This window comes from Salminus brasiliensis, chromosome 21 (assembly GCF_030463535.1).
Source record: "Salminus brasiliensis chromosome 21, fSalBra1.hap2, whole genome shotgun sequence".
NCBI lineage: Eukaryota > Metazoa > Chordata > Actinopteri > Characiformes > Bryconidae > Salminus > Salminus brasiliensis.
In genome coordinates this window covers 1,265,701-1,283,200 of record NC_132898.1, presented here as the reverse complement: position 1 = coordinate 1,283,200, position 17,500 = coordinate 1,265,701, and the positions used below count along the sequence as shown (strand labels likewise).

General features: G+C 38.6%; 2 protein-coding genes across 4 annotated transcripts in view; one reads left to right on the top strand and one right to left on the bottom strand.

Annotated features, from left to right (window-relative positions):
• Positions 1–5,266, bottom strand: part of nabp2 (nucleic acid binding protein 2) — a 5,544-nt gene extending 278 nt beyond the window's left edge. Inside the window, exons 1-6 of one of the 2 annotated variants that reach the window (XM_072666319.1) lie at positions 4,656–5,266; positions 3,947–4,085; positions 2,872–2,943; positions 1,922–2,006; positions 1,768–1,825; positions 1–1,217 (exon numbers count right to left, since the gene is read on the bottom strand). The exon at positions 1–1,217 is cut by the window's left edge and continues 278 nt beyond it. In XM_072666319.1, the coding sequence (XP_072522420.1) occupies positions 1,054–1,217; positions 1,768–1,825; positions 1,922–2,006; positions 2,872–2,943; positions 3,947–4,085; positions 4,656–4,734 (597 nt within the window). In that variant the 5' untranslated portion in view covers positions 4,735–5,266 and the 3' untranslated portion in view covers positions 1–1,053. The remainder of the gene's footprint in view (positions 1,218–1,767; positions 1,826–1,921; positions 2,007–2,871; positions 2,944–3,946; positions 4,086–4,655) is intronic. The other variant, XM_072666320.1, reaches the window with a different exon arrangement.
• Positions 5,267–10,257: 4,991 nt separating this feature from the next.
• The window catches only part of dgkab (diacylglycerol kinase, alpha b), a 17,553-nt gene continuing 10,310 nt past the window's right edge, over positions 10,258–17,500 (top strand). Inside the window, exons 1-9 of one of the 2 annotated variants that reach the window (XM_072665687.1) lie at positions 10,258–10,363; positions 11,048–11,124; positions 12,290–12,434; positions 13,201–13,275; positions 14,656–14,705; positions 14,937–15,011; positions 15,805–15,921; positions 16,026–16,143; positions 17,402–17,490. In XM_072665687.1, coding sequence (XP_072521788.1) covers positions 10,294–10,363; positions 11,048–11,124; positions 12,290–12,434; positions 13,201–13,275; positions 14,656–14,705; positions 14,937–15,011; positions 15,805–15,921; positions 16,026–16,143; positions 17,402–17,490 — 816 coding nt within the window. In that variant the 5' untranslated portion in view covers positions 10,258–10,293. Of the gene's footprint in view, positions 10,364–11,042; positions 11,125–12,289; positions 12,439–13,200; positions 13,276–14,655; positions 14,706–14,936; positions 15,012–15,804; positions 15,922–16,025; positions 16,144–17,401; positions 17,491–17,500 lie in introns of those variants that run through there. The other variant, XM_072665688.1, reaches the window with a different exon arrangement.

Here is a 17,500-nt window from a genome sequence, read left to right as displayed (position 1 = left end):
GTAATTCATGTTAACTGAATTTAAATAAAAATAAATCAATTAATTGTACATACAAGCAACAGACATCATTATTATTCATTAATTTCCCAACAAAATTTCAACACTTTGAACTTGTGTAATTCTGAGCTCTCAAAATAATAAGAATAATAAAAAAGGGTTAAAAGCTGTTTTGCAATATTAATACACAGATTGTGGACGTGCCGATTGTGACATTAAACAGAAAATCAATCTATTAAATACAAAAGCAGAATTGACTGGGACATCAACATGACAACACACAAATTACAGGAGAGTGGTGTTAACAGATTATCCTGTTGCCCTTTGTTGTGTGTCTAAAAAATGAAGACGGTAAACTTTGCACTTTGTGGCTTTTTTGAAGGTTATTCTGGTGACGGATTGAATTTATATCATATGATTTAATATGACTCAATTTTATGCAGTTACTACCCCCCCCAACCACCCGACACCCAAAAATACAAACAGCCATGCTTAGAAGCTCAACATACATCCCTTCTGAGAGGTCCTGATGTGTATCAACAGTAATGCTGGTTATATTTATGAACCTTCCACAAGTGAAATGAGCAGCTCGATTTCTTAACTTTTTTCTTCCAATTTAAACTAGAACACATTTTATACATTTACTTCTTCAACAGAATTCATTACATCTCTGAAACTAAATGAGCGAGGTCTACTGTACTCTCTGGTACTCTGACCCGTCAGTCTCCCGATCATAGGACCAACACTCCCCTAATATAGCATTTTAGATTAAGCACCCTAACGGTCACATTTCCAACCGTTTGCGTAGGGCTCGTCATATTAAATTAAACATTTATTTATTTTGAACGTGCTGAATATGCTCATGTCTGGTGAACATGACAAACATGCTGTGCTTCCCTCAAATGTAAAGGAATATCTGGGCCTATTCTGGATCTACCTCCTTTCAGTGAACTAGGTGATGAAATGAGCAGAGCATGATGGCTAGAGTCTTTAGCAAAACCCATTATCTCCCTACTGCTCAATTTCCTGGTAGATGAGGAGCTTGGCACTCTGTGATCATCTTTTGGCCGAGCGCCTCGTCTCTTTCCCGTTACTCACGGCGCTCCCTGCTGCCGCTGCAGCTCGGCTTCCATTCCCGGCACTCGCCCGTCCGCCCTGAGGCGCGTTGGTGGAGCTGGCAGGTTGAGAATTCACTCCATTTCCATTGGTGGCATCAGCAGCTTTATAGCAATAGAAAAATAAACAGTAGTCAGTAATTACTCTTTCAGACACCTGACTCACCGAACTATGAACAGTCTGCAAAGGCTGCGGTCAGAGGACCTTTAAATATGGTCTAAATCATGTTAAGAACAGTTTATAATATTTTGTGCCTAAAACTTGAACAGTGCCTGTCAAAAGTATCCAGTATATTCAGCTACTTTAAGGTGCACCTATTAATAAACAGGTGAAATAGGTGTAGCCATGAACTGTGGGGTTCTCTGTAAGGATGGAGCTCCATTCAATACTTTTGGGATGAGTTGGAGTGGCAGAAATAATCCTGCAACATCAGAACCTGACCTCACAATACTCTCTAATGTAGCTGAATGCAATCAAATCCTCCTCACAGCAATGTAGAGGCTGTTACTGCAGCACAGGGGGACAAACCCTTATTAATACCTTCAATTTCAGGACAAATGCTGAAGGAGCCGGTGTCTCCAAACTTTTGGACATGCTGTGTTGTTTTTTTAGTGTTTTTACAATTCCACAGAAGCAACGAGCAGAAAAACGTACCAGCGACCCCTGATCCGTTCCCGCTGCTGTTCACGTTGTTTCCTTGATCGTTGAGTCCCTATCAGGGGATAATGAGAGGCCTGCTAACCACAACAGTCTCCACCTATCACACCACCAGCTCTGAACCAGAAACAGGGTGGAAAATCAGACATACCGTCTTATTCATTAGGGCCACATACTCTGGGTTTGGCTCACTGAAGTTTGGCACCTCGGAGTACACCATGCAGAACCTAGAAAATCAGCGCACACAGCAATACGACAATAAAGATGATGATCATAATTAATAATGTCACAATGTCATTTTGTTGGGTATATGTTGTCAGTACTTGATTATATATATATATATATATATATATATATATATATATACACACACACACACACACACATACATATATATATATATATATGTGTGTGTGTGTATAAATAAATTAATTAATTATATATATATATATATACAACATTACCTCCAAGACCTGCAGAGCTTACTGAGTTACATTATATACTTGATTATATGTTCTATATATGTTAAAAATTACATAAAATTAAAATTACATTTTATTTTTTTGCTTTTAATCCCTATATTTTATACATTTTACACATCTTACTGTTTCATGTGAGCAGACAGTTATTAACGCATGTCACTGCTAGCTGTACCATGCATGACTGCATGTATGTAATAAAGCATTTAAATCAATAAATTCTGCATTTGTTCATTTTACTGCAATTGGATCCAGACTGATCCAAGTGGGTCTACTCCCAATTTCTACAGTTTAGATTAGCTCACTTTTCCCAAACTGGTGCATCACTAACAATCAGTAACAGAGGGCAGGATGTGAAATGAAGAACTTAGAATTGATCAAAGTCATGAATGAAATACAATGATGTGTGTAGTGTATCAGGAACATGTCTTTAAGTATCTCAATATTATCGCCCACCCCAAATATAATGTGACCCAGTAAGCTCTGCAGGTCTTGGAGGTAATGTTGTCCATGTCAGTTAAGTTGCTTCTTTTGTTTAGCCACCAAGATTAGCTTTCAGTAACGGGCCTGAAGCTCATTACACGCTGAGTGGCTCCTCTAATGAGCGACCTTTAGTACTTACTCTCCAATCTTCTGCAGCTCTCCTCCTCTTCCTGTATATAAAGTAAGACAGCCTTTGAAAACTGAAGCGTACCTGGAAATGAAAAATAGAAAATAGAGACTCAATTCTGCTGCACACCGAACGCATAATTACACAAATCAATCTAACATTAATCCAGTATTTAGTGTAATATCACATCATATCTCTACCATATAATAACCTGACTGTAACTGCACTGTAGAGCACGATGACAGATGCAGTATATGAAGCAGTAAAGTCAGGGTGTGGTGCATTTATTATGATCTGAATTAGCTGGTGTGAAAGTAATAGTACAGTCTTTCTGGGGAAAGAAATTTAACTGAAAACAGAAATCGGTCACAAATGCAACCTGTCCATTAACCTGTTGAAGTTGAAGCGTGATTTAAAACATTATTATGTTTGCATAATGAAGAAATCGATACATTGTTGCACATATATTCCTCTATTTATACATTATGATTATATAAATAAAAATAATACATATTTATTTATATTATATACTATATATTTGTGTGTTTAATTTAGTTTTTAATGCTAAAATCTAACTGGACACAGATTAAGACCCAAGCGTTGAAGGAAATATTCACAGTACATAATCACATCACATTACAGTTACTGACTTTCATTATTTATGTAACACTTTCATGTCTTAGGCCGGATGTGGCTTGACGTTGGTGTATCACTGTTTCTAAACTGTGATAAATAATGTCAATATTATGTGAAGAAAAAATATATAATTTGAGGGGCATCAGTCGTTTTTAACATCTAATTCAGATCATAATAAGTGCACCGCACCATGACTTTACTGCCTACAAGCTCCAGCTTCATATCCTGCAACTGTCATCGTGCTCTACAGTGCAGTTATAATAGTCATGTTATTGATTATTTTCTTCACATAATAATCGTTATAGTGGTGTACTAGCAAGAAATGGTTGGTGATAGTGGTGTAACAGTGGTGTGTTTTGGAAGAACATGTTCTTCTGTAGAAGCCATTCTGCTTTCAGAATTTGCTGATATTTGGTGGAACCCAACATTGATACCTGGAGGAGTCCCTCACCCTTTGGTAAGTCGGATGATGTCTCCGGTCTGGATGAGTCCTCCTACCTCGTCCCACACCGATATGCTGATGCTGCCCGTCTTGTCGGCCACCTTGCAGGTGCGCACCTCGTGCCCATCTTTGGTTTTCGTGACCCTTCCTTAAAAAAGAGAGAAGAACAGGGAGAGTCAACGCGTCCTGGAACGTGAATTTGCTTTCATCCCTAATGACCAGATATGTGTTGTGTAAGCAGGGCAAACTGAAAGCAGATTAATTTTCTGATATCAGTCTGAGTCACTTTACTCTCCTGATTGAAAACCCAGTCGAGAAGCAGAAGGTCACGGTGTAATCTGTTTAATAGTACTGCCACAATGACCCAGCCCAGTTTGAGCACCAGACAGTACATAGGAGCGCTGCAGTCAGGGGCGCTGTCAGCCCCCCATGAAAGGATATGACACTGGGCCCCCGAAAATAATTAATGACAGTCACAGGCTCTCAGGGTGTTTACACCACGTGTGGACCCTCTATTGAAAAGCACTGATCTCCAGATGGGCTTTAGGGTTCTCTGGAGTGATGGAGCTCCATCAAACAGCCACAATTGTTTCTGCAGCACAACTGGGACCAAATCTCGACCCCTGATTCCAGGTGGTGTCTGCAGACTTCTGGACATGGATGGTGCATGTTCTGAAGTTCACGAACTCATGGTCACATAAAAGCTTGGGTAATGAACCTGTTTCCAGCACGATGAAGATGACATTGAGGTTCTTGAGTCCTGGCTTGATGTCCTTCACGTACGTCTCGGTGGTCATGTCTCAGGGTTTTTACAGCAGGTGGATTTTAACGCTGAATCTCCAGCAAGCGGCTCAGCTGGAGCTCTCAGGCTGCACGGCTGGAGCCCCGCATGGCCGGCTGGCTTGCTCGGAATATTAGCTAGCTAGGACATCTATATATATCATCTATTCCAGTGTGTTTAACTTCTTCCAGACACGATTTATCAGAGCGATGAGAGCAGTGTTGTTGTTTATCAGGCAGCTGGCTGCTAGCTAACTGTGCTAACTGCGCTAACTGCGCTAGCTAGCCGCATCGGTTAGCAGCGCTAGCCGTTAGCGCGCTAACGAACACTTGTCGAGTTCAGCTTCAACAGTTTTCCCTCAGTCTCCGAGCAGGACACCGGGTTAAATAAGCTCAGTCCTGCTGTCTGAGATGTCTGAGACTGTTAGAGCTCACTGAAGGCCCGGCTGTTCTCGGCATTGTGCGCTACACCTGCTAGCCAGCTATGCTAACGGCCTCTCTGCTAACCGCTGCTAGCTGTTGTTGTTTTCCCCACGTCATGACGTCATCAGGCGCCGTTCACATGTGGAGGATCTGTCAAACACTGCGTTAAATTTAACCCCTCAAACAATCCAATTATTGGTTTATTATTTAATATATATATATTTTTTTCCATTGGGTGTTAATATAAATATACTGCAAGTGCAAAAGTTTGCAGACACCCCTTTTTAATGGATGCATTCAGCTGCTTTAAGCTGCATCCATTGCTGATACAGATGTGCACACAAATGCACACACAGCTGGTCTAGTTCCTGTAGAGAAGAAGTACTGCCAATAGAATAATAGGACTCTCTGGAGCAGATCATCAACATCATGACCCTATTGGCACCATGCTGCCTAATAATGCCAGGCGTGGGCTAGAGGGGTATAAAGCCCCCCAGCATTGAGGAGCTGTGGAGCAGTGGAGGAACTGTGTTCTCTGGAATGATGGTGGTGGTGGAGGAGCTCCATCCAGTGCTTATGGATAGGATGAGTTGGGGATGATGAGGTGGGGTGGTGATCAATCATCATCCAACATCCTGACCTGTCAACGAATGCTATCAAATCCTCACAGCAATGCTGATCCTCCTCCAAAGTCTAGTAAAAGTCTTCATCTCTGGACAGTAGAGACAGTGACTCCAACAGAAGCAGGATCAGCTCTTTTTAATAGCCTTTAAATGAGGTGTCCGAATACACAATGTTTTCATTATAGAATATAATGTAGATATAATATCAATATAGAATGCATTCCTGGCATCCATATAGATTGTTTTTGTTTAGTTATATGACACATTTTGTAAATTGCAATGTCTAAAAAGTAGGTTTTAGAAAAGAAGCATGTCTCATGTTGTTTCAGGTATATTTTGACTGTTGTGTGGGATAATAATGTAATAACTAAGATGCAAATGATTTTATTTTGTAAATATGGGATAATATTTTATTATAATATACTTTATCAGGCCGTGTATTAAAGTGCTCGTCTGATACATAGTTTTTCTGTTTATTCCTACAGTAAACAGGTGAAGATCTGTTTAAGTGCATAGAATAATTCCCCTGATGTAAAGTATGATGCTTCAGGGCTCAGAGATGAGCTCAGTAATCTGTTAATCTGATTAGAATCAATCAAATGTAAAGCAGGTTATTAGTTGCCGGCCTGTATGGTGTCCGAACGCTCGTTTCTTTCTCACCTCATCTTCTAAAAAGTTTATTCTTGTAAGAATTTATTTTTTACAAAATAAATTAAAAAATGAGAACTGGCCTTTTCACCTGCAAACTGTTGAGAAATATCAACTTAATCTGTTTGTCAGATCAGAGCAGATTACTGAAATCAATTACATTTATGGTTTCCATTTTTACATCCATCGTGCACAGTATTAACCTGCATGCAGGAACAAACTTCAGTCCAGCTGGACTGGAAAAGTAAGCCGTCTGTCCTGTCTGTTCTTGGGCTGTTTTGCTGCTGTTTAGGAGTCCGGTCAGGGGGCTGTTCTGAAACAGTGATGGTCTTAAAACCTTCAGCCCACATTCCAACGCTTCTGCATGCAATCCCCAATTAGCTGAGCTACTTTTACCCTCCATTATCTCAGCCTGGCCGCGAGTGATAGCCTATAGTATGTGATGAGATTCAGGAGGATGACAGCTGTTCTAACACCTTGCATCCTTTTAAAGAATGATGACAAATCAATGTAAAGCATGCCAAAGAAGATGATGGTTCACAACAGTGAGAAGATCTGATACATAGAAATGGGTGATGATGATTGTAGTAGAACAGTGATTTTGTAATTGGTGAAATTAGTGATTATAGTGGTGTAATAGCAAGAAATGGTTGGTTATAGTGGTGTAATAGTAAGAAATGGTTGGTTATAGTGGAGTAATAATAAGAAATGGTTGGTTATAGTGGTGTAATAGTAAGAAATGGTTGGTTATAGTGGTGTAATAGCAAGAAATGGTTGGTTATAGTGGTGTAATAGTAAGAAATGGTTGGTTATAGTGGAGTAATAATAAGAAATGGTTGGTTATAGTGGTGTAATAGCAAGAAATGGTTGGTTATAGTGGTGTAATAATAAGAAATGGTTGGTTATAGTGGTGTAATAGTAAGAAATGGTTGGTTATAGTGGTGTAATAGCAAGAAATGGTTGGTTATAGTGGTGTAATAATAAGAAATGGTTGGTTATAGTGGTGTAATAGTAAGAAATGGTTGGTTATAGTGGTGTAATAATAAGAAATGGTTGGTTATAGTGGTGTAATAGTAAGAAATGGTTGGTTATAGTGGTGTAATAGCAAGAAATGGTTGGTTATAGTGGTGTAATAATAAGAAATGGTTGGTTATAGTGGTGTAATAGTAAGAAATGATTCTTATAGTGGTGTAATAGCAAGAAATGGTTGGTTATAGTGGTGTAATAATAAAAAAAATGGTTGGTTATAGTGGTGTAATAGTAAGAAATGGTTGGTTATAGTGGTGTAATAGTAAGAAATGGTTGGTTATAGTGGTGTAATAATAAGAAATGGTTGGTTATAGTGGTGTAATAGTAAGAAATGGTTGGTTATAGTGGTGTAATAGTAAGAAATGGTTGGTTATAGTGGAGTAATAATAAGAAATGGTTGGTTATAGTGGTGTAATAGTAAGAAATGGTTGGTTATAGTGGTGTAATAGTAAGAAATGGTTGGTTATAGTGGTGTAATAATAAATAATGACTGGTTATAGTGGTGTAATAGTGGTGTGTTTTGGAAAAACATCTCATAACAGCTGACAAAGCGTTCTGTTCATCAACTGCTGGTCCTTTTTCCCCTCCAAATATTGTGCTCAAAAAAGCTTAATTATTACTCCATCAGTCAAACTTTTGCATACAATAATACGTCCAACCATTTACTTGTTACTGCTCCACAGCCCGGTGCTGGGGGTTCTTCACACCCCTCTATCCGACCCTAGGTCCTGGGAACAGCAACCTTTGGCTCATGTGCGGCTGCTGGAGCAGATGTTTGGCTCCTGTCTGGAGTTCGGAGTTCAGCAAGGCCTTAAAAAACCTCTTAAAGATCTGTAAATTCATTTTTCACCAGTCAAGCCTTTAAGTACTGTGTGCTATTACAGTTAATCCAATATTAACACGCTTCTTATCTTCATCTTTTATGTTAAAGGAGAGTCAATCTGGCCTAAACAGATTTCTGCATCATGTTCCATCTTCTGCTTGGTCCTTTTCCAACAGCCCATCACATCCACCTGCTAATCTCTTCAGTAATCCTGAAGACTGGCTGCGTTCCACAAGGAAACAGTGTGCAACGTTTCGCTGCTCAACCCATTGACGGCGCCGTCATGAACACTGCATAAATCTACAATAGGCCTAGTAAACACATTCAACTCGATTTCAATTCGAGTTGAAGACGTCAAAACGACACCTTTAGTACAATAGTGTATTAATAAATGTTTTCTCATGAACTGCCAATGTTTAAAATATAAACTTTAGTAACTTCTTACTCGAAGCAGTCAGCTAGCACCAGCTAATGGCGCTCGGGGTAAATATCGACTGACTTCAGTAATCTAGCACTAAGTACGCTAAAGCACACCCACTCAATACCCGACCATGTCGTGTAGATAATAAGTGCTGTTGTGTAATTCTGCGGCGAGCAGAGTTTCGTCTCGGGATTAACTGGCTCGATCCAGAAGTTCCAGAAAGAGCAGCGTCGTTTTACAGCAGGTCGCTCGCTGAACGGGTTGCCACGCCGGGTTCGGAGTGAACGCACCCCTGAGTCCCATTTAATCCCGAGAGGACTAATCCCCCCATTCACTCCACCGGACAGCACTGCACCAGCACCAAGGTAAGACCCTTTAAAGCCGTTCTGCTCAGCTGAAAAGATGGGAAAGGGCAGTTTTAGGTGATTTCTGACCATCTTTATGAACTTCTGTTCTCTCCTGCTGAAGTAAGCAGCCGCGGTCCTTCAGCTCCTGCTCCCAGACTACCCTGAGTCCAGAGAGCTGATGGAAACGGACATGATGAGCTTTTCAGGAACATAACTAGAAACTCCTTTTAAACTTTCCACCAGTGATTTTAACTTCTGTTCTATTCTGAACAGGTGCATCTTCACAGGTTTGAGATAATAATAAAGGATTGCCGTATCTTATTTTATCTTAATTAGTAAGAAACTGTGAGGAAAGTTTTGAAATGAGTTATAAACAGTTATGAACAGAGCTAAAACAGAGGTTTAACATGACAGAGACACATGTAGAACATTCAATATAAAGCTTTAATAACAGTAGTATCCAGTATGAAGTTCTAATAACATTAATATCCAGAATGAAGGTCTAATAACATTAATATCCAGTATGAAGTTCTAATAATAGTAATATTCAGTATGAAGTTCTAATAACATTAATATCCAGTATGAAGCTCTGATAACATTAATATCCAGTATGAAGTTCTAATAACATTAATATCCAGTATGAAGTTCTAATAACAATAATATCCAGTATGAAGCTCTGATAACATTAATATCCAGAATGAAGCTCTAATAACATTAATATCCAGTATGAAGCTCTAATAACATTAATATCCAGTATGAAGTTCTAATAACATTAATATCCAGTATGAAGTTCTAATAACATAAATATCCAGTATGAAGTTCTAATAACAATAATATCCAGTATGAAGTTCTAATAACATAAATATCCAGTATGAAGTTCTAATAACATTAATATCCAGTATGAAGTTCTAATAACATAAATATCCAGTATGAAGTTCTAATAACATTAATATCCAGTATGAAGCTCTGATAACATTAATATTCAGTATGAAGTTCTAATATCATTAATATCCAGTATGAAGTTCTAATAATAGTAATATTCAGTATGAGGCTTTAATGCATACTCCTTACCGCTGAATTATGCAGAACTTTGAAAATGCTTATTAATTAAATTGTAAATCTTTACAAATGTATTGTTCATTTCATCTCATGTTTTTTTTTTGTTTTCTACATAAATCCACAGAATTTGATTGGAGCCTTGGAGAGATAGTGCAGCTAGGTTTGCCGCTCTGGCTTTAGCCAGGGTGTGAACGACCTCTGACATGGCCTCTGTAGCAGATCCCAGTGGACTGAGTCCAGTTGACTTCATTCAGCTGCAGGAATACATGGAGTGTAAGTCCAGTCCCTCCTGTAATCTCCAGCACAGTGAGCTTAATCCCTCATTCATTTGCTGGTTCCTTCATTCATTCAGTCATTGCTCGTCTAATTCATCCATCCAGTGGATCAGCAGTGTGAGAACCAAGTTTAGGAAGATACACTATATGGACAAAAGTACTGGGACACCTGCTCATTCATTCGTTTCTGATGAGTTTCTCCTGCTTTTGTTGGAGTAACTGTCTCTACTGTCCAGGGATGAAAGCTTTGCTGTGAGGAGCATTGCTGTGAGGATTTGATTGCATTCAGCAACAAAAGCATTACTGAGGTCAGAATGTTGGATGAGTACTGGATGGTGCTCCACCACCATCATTCCAGAGAACACAGCTCCTGCACTGCTCCACAGCTCCTCAATGCTGGGGGGCTTTATACCCCTCTACTAGCCCACGCCTGGTATTATTAGGCAGCATGGAGCCAATAGGGTCATGATGTTGATCTGCTCCAGAGAGTCCTATTCTATTGGCAGTACTTCTTTATAGGGACTAGACAAGCCGTGTGTGCATTTGCACATCTGTGTCAGCAATAGGTGCAACTTAAAAGTAGATGAATGCATTCATTAGAAGGGGTGTCCACAAACATTTGGACATACAGTGTAGCATTGTGATGTTATGCCCCATTCTGTTGCTGTTATGTGAATTTCAGACAGCTGCATGACGGTGAAAGATGTGATGAAAGACTTCAATGCTGGTGGAAAGCTGGTCCACCACAGGTTTGGAGAGGTAAGGTCACTTAGTACACTGCAGGCTGATGGTCCTACTTGAGCCAAGCTGACTATTTGAACAAAAGTATTGGGACACTTCCACAGTCCACCTACAGGAGCTTCTATGACCCCCCATTCTAACCCCATAGGCTGTATTAATAAGGAGCTGGTCCCCCTTTACTCTTAGCTCTACCAGCAGCAGGTCTGGAGCTCTGCTGCAGTTACTGAGTCAGTTGGAGGCTTTTCTGCTCTCTGCTCTGAGCTCAGCACTCGGCCCTGACCCCGCTCTGTAACTTTACGTGGTCTGACAGACACTCTGTGGACACTGAGCTGCTCTCTGTGAGCTGTTCCTCCTAAACTCTTCCACTGTTCAATAATAACACCACTCACAGCTGATGGAGGAAGATCTAGGAGGGAGGAGATTTCACCAGCTGACTTGTAGTTGTTGGTGCAGCGGCGTCTCCTATTACATACAGAACCACGCTGGAGTTCAGTGAGCTCTTCAGAACCTCTCGTTCTTTCACTGATGTGTGGAAGAAAGACAGACTGCATGGCTAGGGGCTGGATTTTACACACCTGTGTGTGCAATGGGACTGAATCAAACACCTGAATTCAATAATTAAGTGATGTGTCCCAATACGTAAAGTTACAGAGCGGGGTCAGGGCCGAGTGCTGAGCTCAGAGCAGAGTGCAGAAAAGCCTCCAACTGACTCAGTAACTGCAGCAGAGCTCCAGACCTGCTGCTGCTGCTGGTAGAGCTTAGAGCAAAGGGGGACCAGCTCCAGATTAATAATGCCTGTGGATTTAGAATGGGATGACATAAAAGCTCCTGTAGGTGCAATGTGTAGGTGTTCCAATACTTTTGTGCATATAGTGTATAATAAATCAATGGCCTGTAACGACAGTAGAGGTGATTTATACTAGACATAATATATGGTCAGTCCAGACAATCATTGGTTGGGCTATTATGTGTGGAGCATTTTTGAGCAGCTTCAGCTGTGGTGGAGGATTAGGTGTGAGGGGTAGATTATCATGTCATTAGAAAAATTACTCTCTGAGTTCTCGTTTGTTTTGGGGATGAAACAAACAATTTAGATATGCGAATGACGTCATTCAGATACAAAAATTAATATAAATAATTGAAACCTTCTCCTCTTCCTCATCTTCCTCTTCGTCCTCTTTAGAGAATCGATTCAGAGGGATTCTCTCTGTTTCTCAAGACCTACCTTGAAGTGGACGATTTTCCAGCTGACCTCTCCCAGCGCCTATATAAGTCTTTCCAAAGCTCCGAACACCATGTTCCTGATCACAGCCTTCACCCCAAAGACGGTGGGTCAGTGAGAGTGTCTACCTGTAATTAACTCTATATAACATTAGAATAAACCCAAATAAACATAAAGTCAGTGATCAGTGAGAGTGTCTACCTGTAATTAACTCTATATAACATTAGAATAAACCCAAATAAACATAAAGTCAGTGATCAGTGAGAGTGTCTACCTGTAATTAACTCTATATAACATTAGAATAAACCCAAATAAACATAAAGTCAGTGATCAGTGAGAGTGTCTACCTGTAATTAACTCTATATAACATTAGAATAAACCCAAATAAACATAAAGTCAGTGGTCAGTGAGAGTGTCTACCTGTAATTAACTCTATATAACATTAGAATAAACCCAAATAAACATAAAGTCAGTGGTCAGTGAGAGTGTCTACCTGTAATTAACTCTATATAACATTAGAATAAACCCAAATAAACATAAAGTCAGTGGTCAGTGAGAGAGTCTACCTGTAATTAACTCTATATAACATTAGAATAAACCCAAATAAACATAAAGTCAGTGGTCAGTGAGAGTCTCTACATGTAATTAACTCTATATAACATTAGAATAAACCCAAATAAACATAAAGTCAGTGGTCAGTGAGAGTGTCTACCTGTAATTAACTCTATATAACATTAGAATAAACCCAAATAAACATAAAGTCAGTGGTCAGTGAGAGCGTCTACCTGTAATTAACTCTATATAACACGTATTAGAATAAGTGAAAATATTGAATGATTTTGTGCTTATTTGAGTGTTTCTCTCTGTTTCAGGCGGCGTCTGCCTTAAAGAGGTGTCCTGCTACTTCTCCGTGCTGGAGGACGGAAATCCTCGTGATAAGCTGGAGTGTAAGACGCTTCCCTTCCTCAGTTCTCTGCAGTAGGAGTGACACTGAGAGCGGTCGTGTTGACGCCATGTGGTATAGTGAGCACTTACACAGTACCAACACCGCGTCACTCTGGGTCAGCCTGTCTGTGTGCTTTCAAATCAGAGCCCAATCGAGCCCAATTCATCTCACCAATGAGATCTCTCATCTCTCTAAACACGCCCCCAAAATCTCTCAGAACTCCTCCAGATCTTCTGGATGTGCTTCAGAACACGGTGTACCTTACTTCAGTCTAGTTCCCATATCAGTCCCTAATTATCCCATAATTATCCTCACACTGATCTCTACAGATTCATTCAGAAGGTAAATCAGCAATATTTATTTTTTATTAATTTATTAAAGATTTTTTTAATTTAAATGAAGTCATAGGATGTAATTGGTTGATTATGAGAGTGCTACCATCGCTCATAATCATCATACCTGTTAAACGTTCTGATCTGTGACTTTCCCCTGCCTCTGTTGTCTGTCGGAGTGTGTATTAGGGTGTGTGTGTGCTGCTTACTGACCCACTGTAGTGCGGCACTGAGTGACCTACTGACTGACAGTTAGGACATTGATGGCCCAGGATCAGATAATCCATCAATATTGCTTTTAACACTACGTTAGCCTTGTCTAATGTGTTGGTCCTGGCGGGACAACCCTGCACACGTTCAATAACACCAAACACTCCACTTTTTTCTGGGCCAGTGACGGGTCAGAGGTTCTGAATCACTGTCCTCAACCAGCCAGTTTAGCCGATCTGGGTGCAGATAAATGTCCAATGTGGTTCTGATAGCTTGTGTTGTGCACTTTTACTTTTACAGGAATGTTAATTAGGTATATATTTTTATAATTTTTTTTATATGATTTATTAAACATTAAGAATGAAGCTCTTGTACAATACCTCAAAAAACTCAAAATGCCCAACCATTTGTACATGTAATTTACCATTTAATATTGTCTAGGTCCCAACATGCTTAAAAATGTGGAATTCAGAATTCTACAAACTGCAGTGTGTATTTTAATATAATTAAACCTGCGCTGTATACGTTGTTATTGTCTATGAAATAAGTGGCCTATGCTCTTTTAACAGGCCCAGTCATGTGCTTGCATGTATTATGGCAGTTTATTTATCCTAATTATTCTTTATTCTTTATTTTTATGCCTACTCTTTATTACTTTATTACTATCTGCATTATTTATTACTTATATCAAACCATATTGGCTCCTCATATACTGCATATTTGCTATAGGACCGCCCCCTCGCCTTTTAAATTTAATCGTGCAATGAATTAAAAATAAATAAATTGATTGTCAGTATGTGATTTATATTTATTAACTTTATCAGACTTTTCCTCCACAGTTACTTTCAAACTGTACGACCAGAATGGAAACGGACTGCTTGAGAGCTCAGTAAGGCCGTCATTGTTTCAGTGCTGAATGAATGGTTTAATATATACTGTGTCATATATACTTTTAGTTTACTAGTATTATTACATTACATTACATGATTACATTATTATTACATTATTATTATACTAGTATTAGTATTATTATATTTAGTGTACTAGTTTATAATAGTTTTGAATTTACTGTGTTCGTCGGCTGGTCGGCTGGTTTACCTTAAGATATTTGATCCTTTAGGAAGTTGACAAGATCATCACACAGATGATGCGAGCTGCAGAGTACCTGGGATGGGACGTGACGGAACTCAAGCCAGTAAGTTTCCGAACGAGCTCTGAAGGTGAAGCCAGAGGACATGCATTCACACACCACAGGATACGTCTTTAATTCATTACATCATTTATTAAAAATCTCTTTTACGGGGTTGTTATGGTCCAGACAGGCAGCAGATATAAGATTTATATTATCTTACACACATAACACCCCCCCCACACACACACACTCACCCAGAACAGCCAGGACTGATTGCTTATTTGTTTACTTCTTTATTTGTATTTATTTAAAATAATTAATATAAATAAGCAAACAAATAATCTGTAAATAATGCTCTTTTTTTATTTCTATTATTTATATTGTGTATATAGTGGTAATTATTGTGTATATAGTGGTAATTATTGTGTATATAGTGGTAATTATTGTGTGTATAGTGGTAATTATTGTGTATATAGTGGTAATTATTGTGTGTATAGTGGTAATTATTGTGTATATAGTGGTAATTATTGTGTGTATAGTGGTAATTATTGTGTATATAGTGGTAATTATTGTGTGTATAGTGGTAATTATTGTGTATATAGTGGTAATTTATCTACGTTTTTGCATCTGAGTGTCTTACTACCAATTTTCTGCTGTGACACTGAGAATTTTATAAAGGATTATCTTATCTTATTTTATTTTAATGTTAAGGTTTTTTTCCAGACATTTTTTCAGTCATTTCAGACACTACGTCCTGTGTATTACAGTCATTGCTATATGATACTACATAAACACGTAGGTGTATAAGTATTACATACAGTATTTTTATGCATATTACTGTGCTGTGATTGATTAGGCACTGAAGGAGATGATGGCGGCTATAGACGCAGACAGCAATGGCACGGTTACTCAGGAGGAATGGATCCAAGGCGGCATGAACAACGTGCCCCTCCTGGTGCTGCTCGGACTGAAGGCAAGTCCTGACCCTCTGCTCCTCACACTTTCAGTGTTACTAAGACTCTGTGCTGGACGGTGCCGGTGTAGAGAAATACACACTGTCCATGGTGTGTTTTGTAGATGGCAGACAGGGATGGTCAGCATGTTTGGAGGATGAAACACTTCAACAGGCCCACGTACTGCTTCGTCTGTCAGAACATGCTGCTGGGCCTGCGCAAACAGGGCCTGTCCTGCAACGGTGAGTGCTGCCATACAGGCGCTTGTGAGTTGGATCTGGAGCTGCACAGTATAGCATTTCAGCCTGGTCATCAGATTGGGAGCTTGTGGAATAGTCACATCGCAGGACACCTCGAGCTTTTTTGCTGTTTGATACAAAAGGTTTTTGTGAGTTCAGGTAAAATCTGGTCAAAATATCTGGATTTTTTAAAATCTCAATATAAACTGAAGAAACAAATATATCTATATATAATAAAGGTAGTTATCAGCCCTAGTTGGAACACACACCAGCCAAGTGGTGGTGCCTAAATAAAACAGTGCTGAATTAAATAAAATAACATAAAATAAAATAAAATAAAATAGTAATGGATGAAATCAAATAACAGTGATGACTAAACAAATCAAACAAAATAGTAATGGATAAAAATCAAATACAATAAAATAAAACAGTGCTGAATAAAATAAAATAAATAAAAAACTGCTGAATAAAATAAAATAAAACTGCTGAATAAAATAAAATAAAACAGTTATAAATAAAATAAAATAAAACAGTGCTGAATAAAATAAAATAAAACGGTTATAAATAAAGTAAAATAAAACAGTGCTGAATAAAATAAAATAAACAATGATAAATAAAATAAATAAAAAACTGATGAATAAAATAAAAAAACAGTGATAAATAAAGTAAAATAAAACAGTGCTGAATAAAATAACAACAGTGATAGATAAAATAAAATAAAAAACTGATGAATAAAGTAAAATATAACAGTGATAAATAAAATAAAATAAAATAAAAAACTGATGAATAAAATAAAACATTAATGATTAAAATATAAATTAAAAAACAATAATGAGTCAAATAAAATCAAAATAAAACAGTGCTGAACAAAATAAAATCAAAATAAAACAGTAATGGATCAAGTAAAATAAAATTAATACACAGTGTTGAATCCAGAAAATAATCTTTTTAGGGTCTGCATATTCGGAGATAAATGAGAACTGAGTGTAGAGGAACACTTTACACTTTAAAGTCACCACAACTGCTGTTCCAGTGACAATAAATAGAAAAGCTGGTAAAGGAATGAAAGATTGTATCCACTGGTGTCTCCAGGTTTTGCCACCAGAGGGCGCTAACAACACAAGAACAACAACACACAGTCAGACCCGTTTGGTCAGAACAGGTTTTGATAAGCTACAGGATAACGTCCGACTCTGTATGCTGTTCTGTGTGCAGTGGTCAGTGATGATGTGCTAATTGACCTTTTTTCTGCCCTCTTCAGTGTGTAAGTGTACGGTCCACAGCCACTGTGCCAACAAGAACCCTCCTCCCTGTGCTGCGACCTTCGTCACTTCCAAAGAAGAGATTGGGGTGAGACACA